General features: G+C 43.4%; 4 protein-coding genes across 12 annotated transcripts in view; 3 read left to right on the top strand and 1 right to left on the bottom strand.

Annotated features, from left to right (window-relative positions):
- LOC125745807 (uncharacterized) overlaps positions 1-24,752 on the top strand; it is a 260,830-nt gene that overhangs the window by 45,271 nt on the left and 190,807 nt on the right. For 2 of the 6 annotated variants that reach the window (XR_007398759.1, XR_007398757.1), the window contains exon 3: positions 20,400-21,206. The exons of 2 other annotated variants lie outside the window; for them this stretch is intronic. The gene's annotated coding sequence lies outside the window, so the exon portion shown is untranslated. Of the gene's footprint in view, positions 1-20,320; positions 21,207-24,752 lie in introns of those variants that run through there. 2 more of the 6 variants (XR_007398755.1, XM_049019032.1) reach the window with 2 other exon arrangements.
- Positions 1-24,752, top strand: part of LOC125745795 (uncharacterized) — a 201,294-nt gene that overhangs the window by 122,440 nt on the left and 54,102 nt on the right. The gene's annotated exons all lie outside the window — the stretch shown is intronic.
- LOC125745800 (germinal-center associated nuclear protein-like) lies at positions 5,113-8,989 on the bottom strand. 2 transcript variants are annotated; one of them, XM_049019012.1, is made up of 11 exons: positions 8,944-8,989; positions 8,733-8,867; positions 8,477-8,630; positions 7,972-8,266; positions 7,752-7,849; positions 7,287-7,677; positions 6,932-7,183; positions 6,719-6,848; positions 6,351-6,530; positions 6,105-6,255; positions 5,113-6,010 (listed from the first exon to the last, which is right to left on the bottom strand). In XM_049019012.1, the coding sequence occupies exons 1-11, from the start codon at positions 8,976-8,978 to the stop codon at positions 5,852-5,854; spliced, it is 1,980 nt and encodes a 659-aa protein (XP_048874969.1). In that variant the 5' UTR covers positions 8,979-8,989; the 3' UTR covers positions 5,113-5,851. The 2 variants fall into 2 exon arrangements, with proteins under 2 accessions (XP_048874969.1, XP_048874970.1); XM_049019013.1 differs by having other exon boundaries at positions 8,002-8,266.
- On the top strand, positions 17,957-21,206 carry LOC125745811 (uncharacterized). The gene is made up of 2 exons (XM_049019035.1): positions 17,957-18,820; positions 19,564-21,206. The coding sequence occupies exons 1-2, from the start codon at positions 18,813-18,815 to the stop codon at positions 20,279-20,281; spliced, it is 726 nt and encodes a 241-aa protein (XP_048874992.1). The 5' UTR covers positions 17,957-18,812; the 3' UTR covers positions 20,282-21,206.

The raw sequence follows: 24,752 nt of genomic DNA, 5'->3' as shown, positions 1-24,752 counted from the left end.
TCTCAGAAATTGTCTCCATTTTTTCATACCAATTTATCATTAGTACAGTAGTGCTTGCAGTTCACAAATGCTTTGGCCTACAAACAATTTGGTTCACAAAAACAAAATTTGGTCAATGAACAAACTCGACCAGATTCCTTTTTTTATACTAGTGTAACACCGGCGGGGCGCATATCCCAGCATGCCCCGCGTACAATTGTAAATAGAAGGACCACGACAGGCACCCAACAAGCACCGAACCCAAATACACAGATGGGAAACACAATGTTGTCAGAAGCTGAACTGCGAAATGCAGATGCAGTGAGAGATTTACACACACTAAATACACGTTAGGATCGGACAGGGTATACACACAAGACATGGGCAAAGTGTAAAGTGAGGTAGACCTTCATGGGTCAGTCCATTGCAGGGCAATGGAAGCTGGAGAAATGCCATGTGAACAGCAGAAATGTGGTCATACAGGATGTGAGGGTGAGACTGTGTGCTGTATACAGAGGGTCTGACCTCACGGCTTTGTTTCAGTCTTTAGTATTGTGATGACATTGTGATAGCCCAGTGATAACTATACTGGATGGGTGGTACCCCTTTAAAGACACTTCCGGCATGTAAATGGAGAACGAAATTATAGTTATACCGAATCTCCTACACACAATACCAAGGTTACCAACTTTGCTCAAATATGCAGATCAATCAAATATTTTGCAGATCAAATATGATGCTAAGTTAGTACTAAGTTAAAATATGTTCCGGACTTGTAACATGCACCCATGATTTGGAACAGTCAGCAGGCTGTCTCTGGCCACGCCCCCTACACTCGGTCCGGCCCCTGGCTTTTCCTGAATTCTGATTCCTTTAGATAAACATTGACTTCATTGATATTGTTATTGATTTATCGACAGACCATCATACGTTTTAGACGTTATAATAACAACACTCTATTGATCCCCAAAGAGAGAAATTCTCTCCTTGCCTGCCCCCTCTTACTGTCCATGATACACAAGCACATATGTAGAAAAACGTCAGCTTGGAAGCCAAGGCTGGACTTAACCTACTCCTTAGGGTTCAACTGGGAACTGCCCCATGGCCGAGCGGTCTAAAGCCTCCTGCGCAGCGAAAATGGCCTTTCAAAGTAAGGGGTATTCTGTTCTCCGAAGTAAGGCGTGGGTTCGAATCCAACTTCCGACAAAAGTTCTTCAATCGCTACAGCAAAATTTGAGCCACTGATCGGCTTTAATTGCTTTGTTTTATTTTTGCGTTTCAGGCAAAACTACATAACACTTAAAGACACTACGGGCATGTAAATGGAGAACGAAATTATAGTTATACCGAATCTCCTACACACAATACCAAGGTTACCAACTTTGGTCAGCTGACCGGAGTGAGACGTTCAATTCCCGTAAGATTTCTTTGCGCCAGCCTGAGAGTATGACAAACACGTCACACCAGATGCATGAGAGATGGAAACCTGGGATATTCAGTCGAATCAGATCAAATATGATGCTAAGTTAGTACTAAGTTAAAATATGTTCCGGACTTGTAACATGCACCCATGATTTGGAACAGTCAGCAGGCTGTCTCTGGCCACGCCCCCTACACTCCGGTCCGGCCCCTGGCTTTTCCTGAATTCTGATTTCTTTACATAAACATTGACTTCATTGATATTGTTATTGATTTATCGACAGACCATCATACGTTTTAGACGTTATAATAACAACACTCTATTGATCCCCAAAGAGAGAAATTCTCTCCTTGCCTGCCCCCTCTTACTGTCCATGATACACAAGCACATATGTAGAAAAACGTCAGCTTGGGAGCCAAGGCTGGACTTAACCTACTCCTTCCAGTCCAACTGGAAACTGCCCCATGGCCGAGCGGTCTAAAGCCTTCTGCGCAGCGAAAATGGCCTTTCAAAGTAAGGGGTGTTCTGTTCTCCGAAGTAAGGCGTGGGTTCGAATCCAACTTCCGACAAAAGTTCTTCAATCGCTACAGCAGAATTTGAGCCACTGATCGGCTTTAATTGCTTTGTTTTATTTTTGCGTTTCAGGCAAAACTACATAACACTTAAAGACACTACGGGCATGTAAATGGAGAACGAAATTATAGTTATACCGAATCTCCTACACACAATACCAAGGTTACCAACTTTGCTCAGCTGACCGGAGTGAGACGTTCAATTCCCGTAAGATTTCTTTGCGCCAGCCTGAGAGTATGACAAACACGTCACACCAGATGCATGAGAGATGGAAACCTGGGATATTCAGTCGAATCAGATCAAATATGATGCTAAGTTAGTACTAAGTTAAAATATGTTCCGGACTTGTAACATGCACCCATGATTTGGAACAGTCAGCAGGCTGTCTCTGGCCACGCCCCCTACACTCCGGTCCGGCCCCTGGCTTTTCCTGAATTCTGATTTCTTTACATAAACATTGACTTCATTGATATTGTTATTGATTTATCGACAGACCATCATACGTTTTAGACGTTATAATAACAACACTCTATTGATCCCCAAAGAGAGAAATTCTCTCCTTGCCTGCCCCCTCTTACTGTCCATGATACACAAGCACATATGTAGAAAAACGTCAGCTTGGGAGCCAAGGCTGGACTTAACCTACTCCTTCCAGTCCAACTGGAAACTGCCCCATGGCCGAGCGGTCTAAAGCCTCCTGCGCAGCGAAAATGGCCTTTCAACGTAAGGGGTGTTCTGTTCTCCGAAGTAAGGCGTGGGTTCGAATCCAACTTCCGACAAAAGTTCTTCAATCGCTACAGCAGAATTTGAGCCACTGATCGGCTTTAATTGCTTTGTTTTATTTTTGCGTTTCAGGCAAAACTACATAACACTTAAAGACACTACGGGCATGTAAATGGAGAACGAAATTATAGTTATACCGAATCTCCTACACACAATACCAAGGTTACCAACTTTGCTCAGCTGACCGGAGTGAGACGTTCAATTCCCGTAAGATTTCTTTGCGCCAGCCTGAGAGTCTGAAAACACGTCACACCAGATGCATGAGAGATGGAAACCTGGGATATTCAGTCGAATCAGATCAAATATGATGCTAAGTTAGTACTAAGTTAAAATATGTTCCGGACTTGTAACATGCACCCATGATTTGGAACAGTCAGCAGCATACCTGTCAAGGTTTGGATTTGAAAATAAAGGAAATTTTCCGGCACCCGCCGAGAGCCATCCCACCACCGCAACCAGGCTCCAGTATCCCTTACATTTTAAGACAGGTGTACAAGAAATATAAAATAACCATTTGTCATTTACATTTTATTTTCATTGCGCATTTTCTACTAATTTTTCATGTTCACTCATGCGGCTCTCTGTCATTCACTAATGACTTGGATTTTTCATGCCGACTGACATCGTTCCTTCCCCGTGGGAGACACTAAAATCGCATTTACAAATCTTACAGAACGCGTGACTGTGCCCCATCCTGCTCCTCTTTAGGAAAGTAAATTCGTCGTCCCATTTTCCGATGTATTTACATGACTTCTTTGTTTCTTGGCAGGGACGCCTTCTCCTTCTACACATCCATCCATCCATCCATCTCTCTCCTTTCTCCTTCCCGCTGTTGGCACTAATCTCGCGATAACTGCCACCCAGGCTATGCAGGTGGCAGTTCTCGCGAGGCTACTGACAGTTCAGTTTGGAGAGGCAGAAGAATTTTTAAATATATATATATATATATTATTATACGGGAGATTTACGGGAAAATACTAATACGGGAGGACGGCGGGAAAGAGAAGTAAAATACGGTAGTTTCCCGGCCAAAACGGGAGACTTGACAGCTATGGTCAGCAGGCAGTCTCTGGCCACGCCCCCTACAGTCGGTCCGGCCCCTGGCTTTACCAGCGTGTTCGCGAAAACGACTTCATTTATTTTCTTATTGATTCATCGACAGACCATCATACTTTTTAGACGTTATAATAATAACACTCTATTGATCCCCAAAGAGAGAAATTCTCTCCTTGCCTGCCCCCTCTTACTGTCCATGATACACAAGCACATATGTAGAAAAACGTCAGCTTGGAGGCCAAGGCTGGACTTAACCTACTCCTTACGGTTTAACGGGAAACTGCCGCATGGCCGAGCGGTCTCAGACACCACGCACGACGTAACTGGCCTTCCGACGCAAGGGATATTCTGTTCTCCGAAGTAAGCCGTGGGTTCGAATCCCACTTCCGACAAAAGTTCTTCAATCACCACAGCAGCATTTGAGCAACTGATTGGCTTTAATTGCTTTGTTTTATTGTTGCGTTTCAGGCAAAACTACATAACACTTAAAGACACTTCGGGCATGCAAATGAGAACGAAATTATAGTTATACCGAATCTCCTACACACAATACCAAGGTTACCAACTTTGCTCAGCTGACCGGAGTGAGACGTTCAATTCGCCACAAGTCTGCACACCCAGATAACACGCATATAAAACGTATGCAACAGTTGTGTTACCTTTTAAATAGTCTGTAGGTTTTGCAAACTACTCTAACGCCTTTGGTGTCGCTGATTTTACGTTTATACTAGTGTAAAATAGACTTGCCGTAAGATTTCTTTGCGCCAGCCTGAGAGTCTGAAAACACCTCACACCAGATGCATGAGAGATGGAAACCTGGAATATTCAGTCGAATCAGATCAAATATGATGCTAAGTTAGTACTAAGTTAAAATATGTTCCGCACTTGTAACATGCACCCATGATTTGGAACAGTCAGCAGGGGGGGGGGAGGGATTATCTGCTCCCTGCATTTAAAAGTGCATAACAGAATTACATGACAGTGAGCGCAGGGGCAGGTAGACATTATTTCAACAAGCAGAAAACTATCAGAGGAAGCAGTTCATAATGAACATCATACAGAATACAGGAAGTCCCCAGAATAGAAGATCCATCCTAAGTCAGTCTTAAAGTCAAATTTATTGGTGTGAGAAGAGTAATACTACAGAACATTATAGTACAGTAATATTAAAAATAACTGCATACAGTACTGTACCTCAAGCCCACGAAAGAATAAAGCAGGGTGATGTTTTCATGAGCATCATAAAGTAATGCATATGTTTGATATTAAAAATAGTTTTAAACTAAATTAGTATGATAGGATCTATGGCCATCTGCTTTTAAATGCAAAATATCTTAGCTACATCAAGTCAGTCGAATATTCTTAACCAGCAGACTGTCTGTACATATGCAGATGGCTCCCTGCTGCCACCTGTAGGGCATCCACGGGCATATTTTCTTAAAAACCAGCCAGCCAGTTTATAAAAGGAACTCAGTGGCAGACTGCTTAGTGAACTGCTGTGATCTTCAGTTCAATTACATGAATATATAATTGAGCTGCATGACATTTCTTTAAGAATCTAAAAAAAGACATACTTTTGCAATGGTGTACAATGCAGATATTACCTAAATTGTTAATTTTGACCAACAATACACAAGGTTAAAGAAACAGCAGTAACAACCCCACGTATGAGTGTCTAATATGGGCAAATAACGTCACAGGTTTTAAAGATTCTGCAGCAAATTGTGATTCAATTTAAAAGTACAATAAACAAAGTTTCATGATGGAAAAAAAACAAAGAAATAGCCATGGGTTTCTAAATACAATAACATTTTAATATTTAAAATTTGCACAAAAAAAAACCCTAAAAAACTGTCCATTTCCTATGACATGTTTTTCCCCCAGTTACAACACTCCCAATGTTGTGTAAATTACTGTACATCATACTCTTCAAAGCAATATATGCACAAGTACCACACAACTAAATATACTGCAGAAATCAGGCATAAGAGAGACAACTTGTGGCAGTCAACGGCAGACATCAGGTGGGTCACATGACACTCAGTCATCAACAATGTCCAGAAGGCAGCTTAGCTTCAGCTCACATGCGAGCTCCTCCTCCCGGCTTGCAGAGATCAGCTGCTCCAGCTCCTGTAGACGCCTCCCCATAGAACTGGCAGCTCCCCTGGCCTGGTCACTGCGGACACTGCGCTCCTTCTGCTACAAAAATGGGCACAGAAACAGTCTCAACTGATGAGCACAGGGTACTTGGGGTCTTAAAATGTGAGCACCTGTGTAGGCACAGGGTCAATACCAGGGCAAGTGCAGGTGGGGCAGCCATCTTTGGGGAGGGCACTACGATCTCCGGTACAGACAGTAACGAAGAAGGCAAGAAAAGTGGTGAGGAGGAAGAGGAAGGGCCCAGGGACTCGACGTCAAGCCAGGTACGCAGCTGGTCCTCGAACCTGCAGATCCAAGTCAAACAGGAAATGGCTCAATGTTTATGCCACAACTCACATGAGAGAGTACACGTGTGTAGCATGTCTGTTCTCTGTCAGACCTGCGGCTCTGTTCTTTCTCCTCCTCAATGCGAGCCAGGAGGTCCTGGGGGCTGGAGGCAGCATCCAAAACAGGGGCAACACCGGATCCGGACTCAGGGTCCTCAACCATGCTGTGAAACAGCTTCTGTTGAAGACGTGGCCTGGCCAGTCGAGGATGAGGCCACATGCTCTGGTGACACCTGCAATGGCAGAGACTTTGGATAAGAAGCCAGTATTGTACACCACTCTTGGGGATATGAGCAAGACTGGAAGCTGATGGCTTTCCCTCTTCTTCCATTTAATAGTAAATAATATTCATTAAATCTGCAGGTCACTGTTAACAGTCTATCTGGAATGTGTTAGATTTACATGGCTGGCTGGCTCTTACCCTGCCTTCCCCTGCTGCTTGTCCCTGTGCGTCTGCTTTACGGCATCCACCCAGCAGGACGGCGGTATGAAGCCCTGCAGCCCATCGCTCAGGAAATACACCGAGATTTCTCCGTCGTCACTGATGACATCTGAAGATGGTGGGATAGGTTCACACCTGCATGGCATCCCCAGTAGGCCCCCCCAAACGTCAGACCCACCCCACCCCCCTCACCTTCACTCACGGGGCACCCAGGAGGGTTCCAGTCCCGGAGTTGGTGCTCTACACAGAGCATGACAATTTCGTCCCAGGGCACCTCCCAGAAAGTGGGCTCCTTGTCCGGCCCCCCACCTCGGCCCACACAGTCCTGACGCAGCCTCTCCAAAAGGTTCTCCAACTGGGACATAAGGAGTGGCTGGCTGTGGCGGGACCATGGGATTTGAGATACGTACTGGAAGATGGAGGCAACCAGCTGGCTCCAAGGAGCTGGGTGGGGGGAGCGGTGGCAGCAGCAGAAATTTAAGGAAACAGACTAAGAAGCAGCCACTTAGCAAGAAGTCCGAATTCCGAATCTGAGGCATGGACATACCCCCCACGGCTGGCAGCGGCCAGTCGGGCAGCCGCAGGCTCAGGACTGCCCCCTGGAGCCACTCCAGGTGCTCAGCCGAGTTCCAGAGCAGATGTGGTAGGCAGTCACCACCCCCTGGCACCGAGAACTCTGCCACGGGCCAGGAGAGGCCAGCCAGACTCGGGGACGACACAAGGCCAGCCAAGAAAGCCAGGACAGTGTTGTAGAGGCCGATGACGGGTGCAGGGCCCTGGGAGGGCAGTCCCGCCATGTCACGGTCCCTCCGATCACGGTGAAGCCTACCAGCAAACTCGCGGCAGAGCCCGGCCTCCACAACCTGCACCAACGTCTGCGAGACGAGCCGGGCTGGTGCCGTGGAGCGGGCAGAGAGCCACCTGACGGCATGGCGGATCTGCGGGGAGACGGGGGTGATGGTCAATGGGATGGTTCAATCTTACCGAGGCCAGCGACAACATGCACACTCACCTGCTCGGATCCTTGGGGTTCGTTCGTGGTCTCGGGGATATGGACGAACATGTACTCTGAAATCAAACCTTCCTCAATGAGTGTCTGAAGCATCAGGTCTTACAGGGAAAGGAAACCGATGGTCAGACAGGAGGAACAAACCAACTGTATTAGCTCTGCATACGTAAACATAGCCTCAAGAGAAATGCTATAAGTAAAGTAAGCGAATCCCACGCGACACCTGTTGTCATAGACACGGTTAGTGTCACACCTTCCTCTAGCCGTTCATCGCTGGCCCTGTGCCCAGCCTGCCCTGGGACCACCACCACCAGAGGAAGGGCCTGTGGCCAGGCATTAGCCTGCTGGATCTGCCGGAGTTGCAGCAGGGCGGATAACAGGAAGATGTCCCCGTCTTCCTCATCAGCCCCGGGACTGACTGCCGAGGGCAGCAGCATCAGCAGGGCGCCCATGCCCATCAGCCCCTTCCGCTTCTCCAATGCCAACTGGCCTTCCTCGCTGAGGGGCCCGCGGGCCACCTGACCCACAGTGAGAAACATGGCCTCACTTCCTGCACTTGCACCCTTCGCAAACATCTGTGTTACCACAGGACCTGCTAATATCACATAGTGCCAGACTATGCTAGGCTATGTTAAGCTATGCTAGACTAACATTAATGACAGAACATGCAACACAGGGGCATGAAGCCTGTCGATATTCATCGGCAAGTTCCCCCCTATCTGCCACACCTTCACACACACGTGCACTGTGTGCATGCGCTCCCCCACGCTCCGCAGGCCGCTGCTGATGCTCAAGGTTTGCATGTGTCCGTTGGGGACCATCTCCCTGTGTTCTTGCTTCTCCGAGTTACCGAATTTGGACTCCAGCCATTCTGTCAAAATCCTGCATCAGAGATGGGAGGGGGGCACAAATGTAAGCTCCAGGACCTCTAAACCCAACTAACACCCAATCCCTCCCCGAACGACACCCAGTTCCCCCACTTACTGGTTAGCAACACTGGCATCTCTTTCATGATCACTTGGCAACAAGAGGGCTGCCTTCCAGAAGATTGTGTCAGATGGGTTCGAGACGCTTGCTGCCACCAGACTGAGCAGGTCCAGTGGCCCCCACACAGATTCGCTGAAGTGGATGGAGATGTAGATGAGCACATGGAGAGTGATGGATGGCTAACAGCTACTCTACAGTAGCACCATACCTCAGGAGCTGCTGGTAGAACAAGTGGACCTTCATCTGATGCTTGGTTTCCCTTCGCATCTTCGCCAACCTGCAGAAGGCAGCAGCACTGGTTGTCGCGTTGAATACAGCCGTCTATGGGAGCGAATGCGTCAACAGAGCCGCCATCTTGGGACGGGGTAGAGCTCCTTTTAAATGAATGAACGTCTATCAGGGACAAGCTGGCATTCAGAAATAAAGAACCATAAATGGGCAAATTTGAGAAGCGATTTTTATTGTCTTGGTTCATTATAAATGTCAGACATGTATTTACGACCGAGCCACGAGTAAATCGACAGAGAAGCGGGTTTTCTTAACACAGCCTACTTTTATGTTCAAAATGTAATGCACATATAGGTATTTTTTCATTCTTCCATTCGAAATAAACATACACTACTCTCCTACTACATGCAGAACAATGCAAATACAAAACACAACAAAAAAAGGCCAGCAATGTTAGCTGAAAGACCCTGGTAATCTCCATGATAAGCCCCATTGCGTTACCACTCATGCATTTATGCAGGCCGGCCCGTGGCATTGGCAATATAGGCAAATGCTAAGGGCGCCATTCATCCAGGGGGTGCCACAAACGGAGGAAGAAAAAAGTGTAACATTCCACTATTCTTAAAGCTAGTTGGTATTAATGCGTCTTAATATGAAAAGAACAAGCCCACATGAATTTACCTGCTTAGCAAAGCCTATTAAGTAATAATAATAATAATGATGATGATGATGATGATGATACGTAACTTTCCTATGAGCCGCCCCCCCTTGTAACCTCCCTCAATAACGAACACAAGTTGATCTCTGATCACGGGCATTTATTCACATATCTATCCGGTCGAGCATGCCGTGAGAACTAGATAAAATAAAGCACATACATCAAAAAATGAATCAGTAAAAACACAGGCATTTTCCTAAAAATAACCAAACACAAACCTAAATAGGCTACAGCTTGCTCACGCCATTAACTTATGACTGCAGCTCATACAATAACTCCAATATCCATGAATATTGACGTTATAACTTAAAACACTTTCTCAGCCGCATAACAAATGCTGCACTTATAACTGAGCAAAACAAAAATGTTACCAGCAAAACTGACCAGACCTAAACCCAAACGCAACATTAGTTCCGCTATAGTTTCCCTACACCTGGGGGGGGGGGGGGTGCCGGCGCTGATGCTCGCCTAGGGCGCCTCATCAGCTAGGACCGTTACTGCATTTAAGCATTTAGCAGACGCCTTTATCCAAAGCAACGGGCATTTGTATAGACTTGTAGAGAACTATAGTCAATGAACTGTACACAATACATTTTCCAGACAAGGAAAATACTTTATTATTTTTTTTACATTTACGGTAATATGAAAGATGAACATCCAGTTACCTCCTTTTTGGAAAAATAACTATAGACAGGGCAGGTCTATACACACAGGCATCTTGTATATATTTGTCAAGAACTATAGCCAATGAACTGCAATATATACTGGTGTCAGTACAGAAGCTGTGTCTTTCCTGTGACGTGGGGGTGGGAAGACAGAGGCTCTGTGTCTAGTATTTAGTATCCTTATAACAGTACTATTTTACACAGTTTCTTCCTCAAACTGCTGGTCTGTAGTTGGAGAGTATGTACTTTTGCCACATGGTCTTCTCTCAACTTGTGAAAGCAAGACAAGTGAAATTAAATTGAAGCGATGGTTGCCAATGCCATCTTGAGTTTCAGCAATGTGATCACAAAGATTAAATATATCCTGAAAACCTACATCTGCTTTCACAACCCTGTTCAACAGAGACTGGATGTTGGAGGCTTGTCTGATGCACTGCTCAGCTGAGCCAATCGCCTTTAATTAATTTAATTAATTAAATTAAACTTAAGTTGCTTCAAAATATTGTTTTAGTTTTGTAATTGATGCAATTTAAGTTTTAACAATAGCAGTCAGTGGTCAGAGACTTTTGCACAGTGTCAGTAAAGTAGAACAAGTTTATCCACAATTTCTACAGATTCAAATGAAATAATAAATTGATCATAACTTACAACTTGGAAGCCATTCTTGAGAAGTTGTTCAACAAAAGATGAAATCTTCAACAGAATCTGGAGCTCTTGTCTCGCTGGAAGCAGAGGTAGAGTGACTTTACATGTGCAGGTCTCCTCTCCTTTGGCACCTTACAGGGTCCTCGTCACCCAGTTTAATTTGCGGTTTAGAAGCATTTTTTTTAAACATGTTGGGATTCAGTTGCAGCGCGCTGACTTTGTGTGTTTCGGGGCATATCTCAGGACGGCAGGATACCAAAATGGCGGAAAAAAAAAAGTTTACGTCATCAAAATGGCGCCCGTGATTCTCTTTGGGTCCTAATGACCCAGTATTCAAATTTAATGGGATTAGGAGCGGAGCCTGCATTCAACTACCATGAAAAAAAAAACAACTAAATACTAATCAGATATGAAACCAAAGCGCTATGGCAATGCAGAAGGGATGGGGCTAAAGGTATGAAAGAATGATAGCTAGTAATAAACAGCTAAACTTGTAATAAAAAGCAGGCTCCGAAAAGACAGCCCACTGTGAATACGCTCAGAGTCCTAAGGACCTAGGATTCAACTTACCTAGTATTTCGCCGAGTTGGGCCTCTCCAAACGCTAGCACCGTGCAAAACCCTTGCAGCACCGTGGAAGACTCTCTCACTCCAGCGGGGGCGGGTCCGTAAAGAGATCGGCTGCCGCTTTCGCCGAGCTGGGCCTTTCCAAACGCTCTCACCGTGCAAAAGCAATGTAGCACCGGAAAAGACGCATTCACTCCCGCGGGGGGGTCCTCTGGGCTCGACTGCTGCTTTCCCTGAGCTTCCCCAAACGCTGTGCCAAAAGCCTTGCAGCTTCTGAGCAGAAGCGTCCACTCCTGAACTGGGGGGAACAACGGGGGAGGGGGTTTCGGCGCTCATGCTCATTTAGCTCTTTACATAGAAGGTAAACATTGTGCTCTGAAATATCCAGAATGTTGCAAAATAGCAGCGAAATGTTTTTGTTTTGAAATGGGCTGGGGTGTTTGTATCCATTTAGTTTCGTTCTTTGCATTCCCCGTACACGTGATAGCTTTATGGCAGTAATTACTCTGGGCGCCTGCCTGTCTGGGTGGTCGGCTTCTTTTATCTTTTGTCAGTGACCAAATGGTGAGCTAGCAAGAGGTACTAAAAATAGCTTTACAGCAGGGAAGGACCAGGCACAGTTACTGAGCAGAAAACGGTCAAACGGTGGCAAAAAGCAACCAAATATATAATGGCATGCCCTTTTTATTTTCTTTTAATAAATTGTTTTTTAGAAGTCAGCATATTTTATACAACAAATTATGCATTTTGCATGACAAATTGCAGTTCAGAGTGTTTTCGAGGCTTTGGAATAAACAATTACCCAAATGTCGGGAAAGCCCATTGAAATGAATGGGAAGCGAGAGGCATAAAGCACTTTGAGGGGCTTGCGCAGTTACTTGGAGCGTTATAAAAGCAAACCATTTGAATATGTTTGCTCTAAAGAGATCCAAATTCATAAAAAAGTACAAGTCATTACATTTAACTTTTTTTTACATTGATTTAACAATAAATATTGTAATTGCCGCTAAGTGTCGCACTTACTTTGACCGGCTTTCCACGGTCTATGTCGACATCTAGTGGTAAAAAAAAAGCATTACATTACACATAAGGGATGACTTTTTGCAGTAAAGACGACATTTTTTGTATTCGCAAATTTAAAAAAAATATATTAATAAAACTATTAAAATTGGGTCACGAGGACGCGCAGCAGAATCATAGGATGGTGAAATTTGAGGAGCCAAAGTGCATACCATTCTGACCGCGTCCCCCACCTCCGCCCCCCGTAGCCCCGCCCTTCAGTGTCACTGTGAGGGACACCTTGAAATTCAAATGTGAAAGAAAGTAACTTTTAAAAATGATAAGAACTGAATTTATATTTCTAAATAAAGTGATAAATCGATAGTGCAGTTGTAAAACTTCTGCACGACTTCGCCACCACATCACATTTCCATCCATCCATCCATTTTCCAAACCGCTTATCCTATTGGGGGTCCGGATGCTAAGTTATGTTGCTGCTCATATACATTTGATTTATGTCTGTCTTTGCCATTTAAAGACCATGTTGTGACTCGGGCAACTTTAGTATAAACTACTGGAGCTGAAATATTCTCAGTTTTACAATCCCTTGATTAATATGGAAGATCGTAATTTAATATAAACAGAATGGTAATAATGAAAGTTTGCTTTCTTGTCACAGTAATCTACCGCAACGCACCGCATACCATCGGAAGGCTACTGCGATTCTGAGCAACATTGGCAATATGATCCATTTTTTTCGCCGCTATTACCCTGAAATTTCTGACTGAAATCGCTAACCCGCTCTAACGCACACTAGGACTCACCCACTCTTCGCAGCGAGCCAGCCTTAACTGGAAACTGCCCCATGGCCGAGTGGTCTCATTCGCCCGACTCAACGTAAACAGCCTTCCGAAGTAAGGTGTATTCTGTTCTCTGAAGTAAGGCGTGGGTTCGAATCCAACTTCCGACAAAAGTTCTTCAATCACTACAGCAGCAACTGGTTAGCTCTAATTGCTTTCTTTTATTTTTGCGTTTCAGGCAAAACTACATAACACTTAAAGACACTTCCGGCATGTAAATGGAGAACGAAATTATAGTTATACCGAATCTCCTACACACAATACCAAGGTTACCAACTTTGCTCAGCTGACCGGAGTCAGACGTTCAATTCGCCATAACCCGGAACTTCATCAGAAGTAGTTAGAAAATGGATGGATGGATGGATGGATGGATGGACGGACGGACAGATCAATAAAAGTACAGGACATCCATTTTACAAAGAACCGTCAACACTAAATGTGTGCACTGGTCATGCTCCTGGAAATTAAACTTCTTTTCTGAAAAGCAGCATGTTCATAAATTAGCTGCTGTTATACCTTGGGGAAACAAATGCAGATGAAACTGTAAAACAAACTGCAGTGGCAAAACAGTTCTGGCTGCCCGCCAGCCCTTCTGCCTGTGCTGCCCTGCCTGCCTACCCTCCTGCCCATGACATCCTGTCGGCGACATGCCACAAAGCAACCCTTCTTTGCCACAGGAAATGTCTGGTGCAATTTCTTTTTTAATTGTACATGTCAATTGCATAATACCTTAAACTAATTCTTTATTATTTCTATCATCATCATCATCATCATCCTGATAAGTATTTCATTAGTATTCCACGGTATTTTGATTTTTCAGGAATCATTGTGTGTACTGTATACTTTTAAATTAGTTTGCACTATATGTAGTGTCTCTGCACCTGTGCCTTACGTACTTGCTGCAGCTTGCACAACAACTTCTCTCAGGCATCAGTATAGTTTATCTAATGCAATATTTGTTGTTTGTTTATTAAGTGGTTTTAGGTATTTTGTGTGTTCCACTTAATTTAGTGTAATTAGTCCTAGTTGACTCAGGTTTAGTTTGATATTTCCTTCTGTTTGTTCCTCTGCATCATGCTACTGTCATAACATGTCAATGTCTTACCTAACTTTTGTGCATTATGTTTTGGAGAGAAAAAAATCATGACTTTTTTTTTTAGATTCATCCACTGATTCTATCACCTCTGACACATCCCCCCTCAATATTTGTTTGTTTGTTTGTTTATGTATTTGCTTGGGGGGTGGAATTAACAAACAGAAATAACTGAATGAATCAGGGTAGTGAAAAACATTTATAAACTTATAATTTTGGTATTGGTATGATCCTGTTCTGGTTAGTTAGCCGAGGGAGTAAATCATCAGGAGTTTCATCTCTCAAACTCCTACTACACTCACTCAGCATCACAGTATGGACTCCCCAATGCAACTGATCTGCACGTACTCTGGGAGGAAACCTGGTTCGGGAACAGCACCATGCAGGACAGACGAGCTCTACAGAGGGTTGTGCGATCAGCTGAGCGCACCATCTGCACCGAGCTCCCTGACCTGCACTCAATCTACAGCAGGCGGTGCTGGACCAAGGCCAAGAAGATCGTGAAGGACCTCAGCCATCCCAATAATGGACTGTTCATTTCATTAGAATCTGTAGAAATTGTGGATAAACTTGTTCTACTTTACTGACACTGTGCAAAAGTCTCTGACCACTGACTGCTATTGTTAAAACTTAAATTGCATCCATTACAAAACTAAAACAATATTTTGAAGCAACTTAAGTTTAATTTAATTAATTAAATTTTATTTTAATATAAATGTAAGTAATTAGTTAACATGTTTCAATAGCTGTGATTATGTACTTTACTCAGTCTAGGAGCCATCAGGATATGCAAATGTTATTTATCCAAACCACTGTGAAACGAACAGTGTTGATGATGACTGGACTGTTTCTTTATTCAACTAAAAGTAATGAATCAAATCTAATCTTTATTTATGACTTTTTTTAATTTTATTTTATCCCCAGTGCTTCGAGCAGGCATTTCCTGCTCTGCCCCGTGTGCAAGAAGACACAGCCAAGCCTCTCAGTGCATCTGGCTAGGGTGTGCATGAAGAGGTCTTCGAAAGAGGCCATCCAGGAAGTGATGGAGAAGGAAAAGCAGAATTCCCTTGAACTTCTGCAGTGGGGCAGGGTCTTCAGCTACAGGCTGAACTTCAGCTACATTATGCCTGTCAAAGTGTGTCAGCTTAGCCATTTCAGAACCTCTGCTAAAATCATCCTAGTATTTGTAACGACCATCCAGTGCAGCCATGTATTTTTTGACTTGGCCACTAGCACACCTCATACAGTACAGCTAGTCAATCTGTCACTGACTTTTTAAACCAGTATAATTAATTATTTAATTGAGCTGTTGGTGAAATTTAACAAAATCATGGAACGGCTGAGGTGCCGCTGGGGAGAAGTTTGGGAACTGAAGCGGTGTTCATCTAGCCATCCAACTAGATATCAGTAACGCTTTAGAAAACAGAAGAAGTTATTACTAGTTTTTATTGTGTTACTCTTAATTTGCACATGTTCTAATGTTAAATTGTGTCATTTATTCTAAGTCAAAGTACACTTGCTACCCAGATAAACAGCTTTAAACATTTCTTTGGACTGCCTAAGACTTTCACACAGTACTGTATGTCTTAGAACATAAGAAATTTACAAATTAGAGGAGGCCTTTCGGCCCATCAAACTCATTTGGGAAGAACTTAACTAATAGCTCAGAGTTGTTAAAATCTTATCTAGCTCTGATTTAATCATCTCTCCCAATATAATATTGGGATAATTTATTCTCTTCAGAGGCCTCCATAGAATAGTGCATCCATCCCCTCACTTATGTTCAGACAGTCAGAATAACAACAGCATCATCAATTTCACAGCTAGATTTAAAAATTGCTTTAACATAGAGTGATTACAGAAAAAAAGGTAAACAAATATTAACAAGATTATTAAAACGTAATAGACATATTCGTCATTCAGACATATTGCGCTTTTTTAAGAGCAGAAGGGATACATTAAATCACGATTATATTTTGTCCATAATATATATATATATATATATATATTTACATATATATATATATATATATATATATATATTTACATATATATATATATGGTGGTGCAGTGGTTAACACTGTTGCCTCACACCTCTGGGACCCAGGTTCGAGTCTCTGCCTGGATTACATGTGTGTGGAGTTTGCATGTTCTCCCCGTGTCCTCGTGGGGTTTCCTCCGGGTACTCCGGTGTACCCCCACAATCAAAAACATGCTGAGGCTAATTGGAGTTACTAAATTGCCCATAGGTGTGCATGTGAGAGTGAATGGTATGTGAGTGTGACCTGCGATGGGCTGGCCCCCCATCCTAGGTTGTTCCCTGCCTCGTGCCCATTGGGAACTGGGATAGGCTCAGGAACCCCCGCGACCCAGTAGGATAAGCAGTTTGGAAAATGGATGGATGGATGGATGGATATATATATATATTTATAATTTTACATCATTATAAATGAGAACTATAAGTGATTGCTAATTACTGTTAACTAATGTCCTGTAATCAGTGGAGGCACACGGACACTTTGGCCAGTTATCCTATTTCTTCAGCGCCAGCCCAACACCCAGCACCACAGACAGTGACCTGTGTTACTGTGACATCTGGTTCCTTCATTGGCTCTATTTATTTTTCTAGAAATAACTAATTGGCTCTTCCAGACTATATGAAGAGAATATTTTATTTTTATTTAGACTAAGAAACTACAGAAAATCAGCTCTGCATGTGATCTCCCCTTTACTGCTCAAGGAGGGCACACGCACATCAACAAATATCAAAGCAACAATTACAGATGAACAATTTCTCACAGCTTCAGAAGAAGTCAGAGTTCTGTGTAATTCAGAAATTGTCTAAGACCTCTGCTAGAACATTTTCTGCACTTCAAAATAAATGACACCTGGGTCCATTAAAAGAAGGTGATGCTGCCTGAACCACCAGCCAAGGCTGGGAGGAAAGGGAGGAACACTAGTAAAATGAAGGAAGAAAAGCAGCCCACCCTATCTCATGGTCACGGATACAAAAGTCAGGGAGTGTTATGAAGAAGACACCACACTTAAGACCATGGTTTTATGCAGTGAATTACACCAGAGAGAACTTTTGCATTTTAACTGTGTTACGTAACATTCCTCAGCCTTCATTTTTTTCCACAGAATGCAGGACATAATTTACGGTGCCAAACAAAACAGCGGAACTGCATTGTAGCCAATTATTTGTTTCAGTAGTTTTAAGATAAATAGAACATAAAATGGTTGTTTTACTTAGGTAAAAATCCAGTTGAAACAGACTTTATTTTAAAAAAGTTACATTGGCTTTAAGTGATGGCACATGTCGCTTGTGTTAATACTGCTTTGATTTTGAGGATGAAGTCTGAAGTGTAGGTGACATGCAGAAGCATGCAATTTGACGTTTGGGGATTGTAGTTTTTAATGGGACAATTTGAATAAGGAATACTGGTGATATGCTTTTTAAGGGGACAGCACACGAAAATTATAATACAGAGTATTAAAAGAACCGCTCTTTAAAGGAACTGAATTATCTTAGTGTATTTTACATCACAAGCACTCTCGGTCCGTTGGGGAGTCCGTCCCACTGTACTTGGAGAATGCTGCCATGCATTAATCATAAATTTCATTCAGTTGTGCGACAGAAGTTCCCTTCTAATGTTTTCTTCAACATAACAAAGTCCCACGGTAACAAAAGCGCTGAGGCCAGGATCGTTAATTGCAATGTGGGGAATGCAGACCAGCTGGGGTGGGGGATCGTGCTCAGTCAAGGTAAAAGGCAAACGGGTAAATTGTGAATACGCTCTTAATCTAACTACAGCTTCTTGAATTGTGGGAGGCGTGTGTAACATAACGTTGTTCCACATACCAATATCACTACGTATCGGTATCGCAAAACAAAGTTTTAAATGTTAAGATTCTGTCATTCTGAAAATCAGAGTATTTAAGACATTATGTTACATAGCGATTTGTGGAGATAAATGCCCTCGGACAGTAGCGTTCATTTCATATTAAGTCTCTTTAAGTCATTGTTTTATGTTATGCAGGATGAATGTGCGAATTTTAATTAATCATCCTTTAAGGGTTATATGCTTACGGTGTTGTATACTATTCTCGGTGAACAAGTTAACTTGTAAAAGTCTGTTCCTCTAATTATAGAATAATATATAGAATAATTATACAAGAGCTATAATTATTATGATGTTATTATTTAATTGTGTGGGCCGTGTTGCTTGATTACATTTGACTCTTCGGCACGTGGGACGCTGCCGGTTTGAAAGACGCAGCTTCACTTGTTTTCTGCACCAAGATGACGAGGTACGTTGCTTTTCTGCTCCCATTTTATCGGATAATTTTTCTTATTTAGTATCTGTCAAATTTGCATGTATATTAAAATATGTTTGGTGAGTAAAGTCAGTATATTGCTTTTAAATAAAGTGATTTTGTTCCGGGGTACAATGTTAATTATATTTAAATTTTATGCGCAAAGTGTAGTTGATATTTCGCTTTTCCGCGTGCGCTTTACTGCGCTTAAGTAAATAATTGCGCTTGCTTGTGAGTAAATTAGTTCATTGCTTTTAAATAAAGTGAATATTGTTGCGGGCTACTGTGTTGGTTATATTTAAATTTTATGTGCAAGTCGGCTAGTTTCCTGTGCCGCAAAGTCTAGATGATATTTCACTTTTGCACGTGCGCTTTCCTGCGCTTTCATGTTGCATTCGGAAGAGGATGCGGGTGGTTGCGCTCGGTGCTGCCTACAGCAATGATATTCCAGCAGACCAGGAGAGGGCAGATGTATTGCAACAAACACAGATAAAAGTAGTGAAGCAAGACCTGAAAAGTTTGTTTGGTGACTAAAATCAGTACATTGCCATTTAGTAAAATTTAAAATTGTTCCAGGCTTCTTTCTTGATTATATGTAAATTGTATGTGAAAGTTAACTAGTTTCCTATGCTATAATGCAGTTGTTCATTGCGAAGGTGTCAGTGCAGAACTGAATTCCATGTGCCAGGAGTGACTGACAGCTCTATTGTATTGCTTGTGTGTTTTTCCTCATTCAGAAACAAACGAATTGCAAAAGCTGTCAGCTGGAGCAACGATCGATACTGGGCAACTTGGGACAAGTGGATGGAAGTGATTGACTGGGAAGATGAGGAAGAGCTGTGCTCCCCAGCAGAATCACCCTCTGACCAGGCTGACCGTTCCATCGTGTCACACACCCGAAAGCCAATTGCCAAGGCAGTTAGCTGGACGGATGATGTGTATTGGGCAGCCTGGGACAAGTGGGATGAGATCATCTGCTGGGGTGAAGAAGGAGAGTGCTCCCCAGCAACTCCACCCATCAACCAGCCTGGGAGGGATAAGGGGTTAGACATGCATGGGTTAGAGGTTTTTCTGTTAAATGAAAGGACAGTCTCCATAAAGCCTGCAGATGACCACCAAGACAGGCTGAAAATAGGAGCCGTAGTGGTCGACCTCTGCCAGTTTGAGCTAGATGGTGTAAATGATAAATTTGAAATTGTCGAAATACAAATTGGAGAGGTCAAATTGGAGGAGACTGCAGAGAGGGGTTTTAATTCAGAATTTGAATTGGAAATTATGGATGTGGAGATAGAGGTTGTAGACAGTGAATTCCAGCTGAATGCTCTTAATTGGGAAATTGCTGGAACTAAAGTGGACAAATTATTAGTGGAACACCTGAACATAAATAATCTAGAAGCAGGCAGTGTGAAGGTGTCCACATCAAATGGGAATGTGGTATATGTCAATGGTATGTGAGTGTGTTTGGTAATGATGGGTGTGAATGGTGTGTGTAAGTGGTGTGTGTGTGTGTGTGTATGAGAATGGTGATTGAATGGTGTGTGTGAGTGACAGGTGTGTGAATGGTGTGTGTGAGGTAATGGCATGTGTGAGTGAGTGTGAGTGGTAATGGCGTGTGTGAGTGAATGGTGTGTGTGAGTATATGGTGTATGTGAATGGTCTATGTGTGTGTGAATGGGGAGTGAATGGTGTGTGAGTGACTGGTGTGTGTCTGGTGTTTATGAATGGTGTGTGTGAGTGAATGCTGTGTGAATGGTGTTTATGAATGGTGTGTGTGTGAGTGAATGCTGTGTGAGTGACTGGTGTGTGAATGGTGTTTATGAATGGTGTGTGAATGAATGGTGAGTTTGTGTGTGTGTGTGTGTGTGTGTGTGTGAATGATCTGTGTGTGTGAGCCTGCCCTGTGATGGGTTGGTGTCCCATCCTGGGTTGTTCCCTGCCTCGTGCCTGTAGCCTCTGGGATCCATCTGACCGCCTGTTCCAAAAGGCAAATTGATCCCCACATCCCTGAACAGGAGAAGCGGTTTTAGAAAATGGATAAATGTTCCCAGAGGTGTGAGGCAACAGTGCTAACCACTGTACCATGCATATGTATAGGATATGTAGAAGAATACCTGTTGCAGTTATCTGATGTGTGTGTTTTTCACTCTCCCTGCCGGCCCCTGGAGGTTTGGGCTTCCCCTTTGAGTCTGGTGCCTCCCAAGGTTTCTTCCTTCTAGGGAGTTTTTCCTTGCCACTGTCGCCTATGGCTTACTCACTGGGGGCTTTGGGTGGGGGTGCTCTAAAGCGCTTTGAGACAATGTAATGTTGTGATATCGTGCTATACTTTGTTGTGTAATTTTCTATTTACTCATGCAAATAAATAATTGTTTGATAACAAAAAGCACTTGTTTCATTCTTTTTACTGCGAGCATATCAGTCACTTCCCTTGTGCTCCTGCATTCAAAAATGAAAGTTTGTCCTGCCCTGCACTTAATTGCCATGGATTCTACGGGAATGCAGACCTCTACTTTGGTGGAATCCTGCTGTTGTTGTAGATGGTCTGCTCAAACGCTTTCACATTGTGTACAAGCAGATTTGTTTCTGTATCTCTGTAGAGAAGCATTCTTTTCTTCTACCTGGCAAATCCACAAATATAATAGCAATCCACCAAGGTGCAAGTGCACCTAGCTCTTAAAGAAAATGTTAGAAAAAATTAGTTTATAGCATGTTTAAACCATAAACACAGCAGTGACTGAGTACATCCCTTGTGGACCAGGCGCCTGGCTTTGACTATTTTTCTGCCATTAAACTAGCAAAGGTGGCTTGGCCATGACGTAAAATAACTTGTGCCTTTAAATTGTTAAAAAAAAGTCCTGTGTGTTGTAAAGTGAGGTATGAAACAGATACCAGGTCGTTTCAGTAACGGTCAGCGTACGTTTTCTTCATGTGATTTTGTGGTTTCAAATGTTTCATTGGAATCAATAGTATTTGCCAATTCCAGTTGCCAGGTAACTTCAATAATTTGAATAGAATACATGATAACATTTTAAACTAGATTACAGTTAATTGTTATTTTTCTGTTTAAAAAAGACAATTGCTGTAATTTACATACGACAAAACCTGTAAAAGACATTTTGGAATTCTTTTCTAAATGAAATGAAGGTACTTTGTTACTCCCCTTGGGGAAATTCTATTTTCACCTACCCCATTTTGCCCTACTTGACACATGGGCACAGACGAAGGTGACAGCAAGCCTGGCAGCAAAGGGCAGCCACCTGTAGGGACACCCATGGAGCTGGGGGTTTTACAGTGATTAACAGCAATTTTGCAATACTTTTCTGGCAGTTTTTTTTGCTAGGAATTTACAGTCAATTCTACACTGAAACAGACGTCATTCCTAAGCGCAGCATGGACTGCTTCTGGACACAGTATCAAATGCGACTTCCAGAGTCACTTGAGTAAGCTGGAGATGCTACATCCCCGGGTAAGATTACCTGCAGTAGGCAGCCTACCAAAAGAGGGCCTTTCCTGTTCCCTTGGTGAATTAGAAAACCAGTGGAGAGAGCTCTCCTGTTGCAGTTTCACAGAGATGAACAACATGGAGAACTTTGGATTGAGGTTTTGCAGTATGAGGGTGCTGAAGGAAAAAGGAGTTTTAAAGACATTGGTCTGCCTGTACTGCAGATTTTGTCTCTGCCCATTTCAGATGTTCATGTAAAGCGTGAATTTACTAATGTGACATTCCTTAAATATAACCACCGAAACAGAACGGTTGTAAATTTGCTGTCCAGATTGGTAGATGTACAACTTGGACTGCAAAGAGATGGACTGACACAGAGGCGGAGCTATGGATAGGCCTGGGTGGGATTGACAGCTGGGCCCACCCATTCAGATTAATGAAATTACATTTTTTATATATAAATTACCGGCTTCTAACTGTTCCTATACATCACTGTTGTTACTGTGGCAAGTACAATAGAATGTGTGAGCTCCCTCTAGTGGTGCTCTAGGTAGAACACCACAGTCGTAGGTGTATTATTGTTGCAGTCACCATGTTGTAAATATATAAGCCAATTTAAGAAAATTTGGGGTAATGAGTTTCACTCAGAAGTCCATCCATCAGCCACTTTTCCATATTTAAAGGCTGCAGGAGGATGCTCACATGGAAAAAAAAGACTAATTCATTTCTTTATCCAATACTATTTCTTTCCTCATTCATTAAAACGAAAAGAGCTTTAACTTGTGCGTGCATTGCTTCATTTTAAGCAGCATTATGGAGTATCATTGAAGATAGAAAAGTTTATGAAGGGTCTGATTTTCGACATCTTTTACTCCTGGTTTGGGCTATAAAATTGGAAGGAGTTGCCAAACATGACCGTGCAGGGTCTGCGCTGTTCTCATCTGTGAACAGTGTGTGGGTTTGTGGGTCAGGCATAAATTTGGGGGGAGGGGCTCCCTCCAGCATTAAAATAGGGAGATATCCCCCAAAATAATATAATTCTTCATATTCAAAAAAGTACAGATAAAATTAATCTATCTCACCAGTTAATGTAAAGTTTTTTCACCCCAAGCACACCTACCCTTCCCGAAAATGGTTTAGTCTGAAGTCCTGCTCTGGGGTACGTTTCCTATACCACGATGCACTTTGCAAAAGACAAATATATATCAGGAAAATATATAGCAGGAGATGAAAGAAAAAAGATACATTCTGCGGGCCATGGCTGCTGCCGCCTGGCAGAGGGTATGAGGAGGAAGTGCAGGGACGATGTCAGCATCACCAAAAGGATGGTTGCAGCACTCTGGAGGGAGCAGGTGAGGTGGGCTGGGGGGAGCACCAGTCTGCATTCTCTCACTCCTGGGGAGGACCGAGTATTGGCCATCCTAGATCTCAGAAGCACTTGAGGGAGTCCCGGGGTGCATAAATCTCTGTAGTCTACCCACCTCCCAGACATCTGTGCTTTCTACTCCCCAGCCACTTCCTCTTGGCCCACCAACATTTGTCCCCCTGTAGTGTGATCACCAGGGTTCCTCAATGTGTGGCACCTCCACACCTGGCTCCTCTACATCAGCCATCCCTCCTATAGGCCCCTCTACATCAGGGCGACACTGTCCCCTGAGTCCCCAGAATACCTTTCAGTCTGGTAGATCACCAAACCCCAACCATCCTGCTTCCTTGTCACCACACGCCCCTCCTTCCCCCCACGCACTCAAGCCCACTGGTGCAGAAACATTCGCTGCCAATGTAGTGAAGAGCTCCTCAGGTCTGAAGGTGGAAAAAATATCTGTTCTGAGGGGCATCCGGGAGGAACCGGCAGCCCTGATGGAGCAGTATGAAAGACACCATAAAGAGGTGATCGCCTACCGGAGAGAGACACTGGCCTTACTGGCCCAAAGGGTCAGGAGGCCCAGTGTGACAATATACTGTATCTCCCCACCTCTTAATGTCAAGGGCGCCTCCAAGGGGCGGCCACATCCCTCCTTGGAAACCTCTGGCCACCCCTGTGGCAGCCCCCAAATATGGCTGTAGAGAGATTGTTTTATAGCGAAAGCTGTGGTGCACTCAGGGACCATTAACTGTGTAGCACCTGGGGCCTGCATCATGAAACTGAAAGTCTGAGTTAGAACAAAAGTTTTAGCCTAATAAAGTCAAACAAATGCAATGCGCGATCATAAAAATCATGCCTGTAAGAAGGCTCCTGCAGTTTTAAGGGCGCACCGGTGCATGCAAAGGACTGTGGGTGCACTGTGGGGACACCGAGGCACGCGCTGACAGCGTGTTAGAACTTAAAGTTTTTCCTGGTCAGCAATATATGGAAGTCCTTACATTATATGTATGTATTAAGTTATATAATTGTGCTATGTAATTACCGAATGACGCTAAACTCATTTAGTTTGGCTTTAATTATGCTGATGTTTAATGCCGGTGTTGTGCTGCAAACTGCCCCTC

Source organism: Brienomyrus brachyistius, chromosome 7, assembly GCF_023856365.1.
Source record: "Brienomyrus brachyistius isolate T26 chromosome 7, BBRACH_0.4, whole genome shotgun sequence".
Lineage (NCBI taxonomy): Eukaryota > Metazoa > Chordata > Actinopteri > Osteoglossiformes > Mormyridae > Brienomyrus > Brienomyrus brachyistius.
The sequence above is the reverse complement of the archived record's forward strand: the minus strand, read 5'-3'. Positions and strand labels throughout refer to the sequence as shown.

What these genes read in the sequence shown, in the direction of transcription:
- LOC125745800 (XM_049019012.1), bottom strand. Translation starts at nt 8,978, where the DNA reads ATGAAGGTCCACTTGTTCTACCAGCAGCTCCTGAG. An exon ending in GATGCCAGTGTTGCTAACCA is followed by an intron (nt 8,631 to 8,732) that starts GTAAGTGGGGGA and finishes TCTCTGATGCAG; the next exon opens with GATTTTGACAGAATGGCTGG. An exon ending in GAGAAAGAACAGAGCCGCAG is followed by an intron (nt 6,256 to 6,350) that starts GTCTGACAGAGA and finishes TTGGATCTGCAG; the next exon opens with GTTCGAGGACCAGCTGCGTA.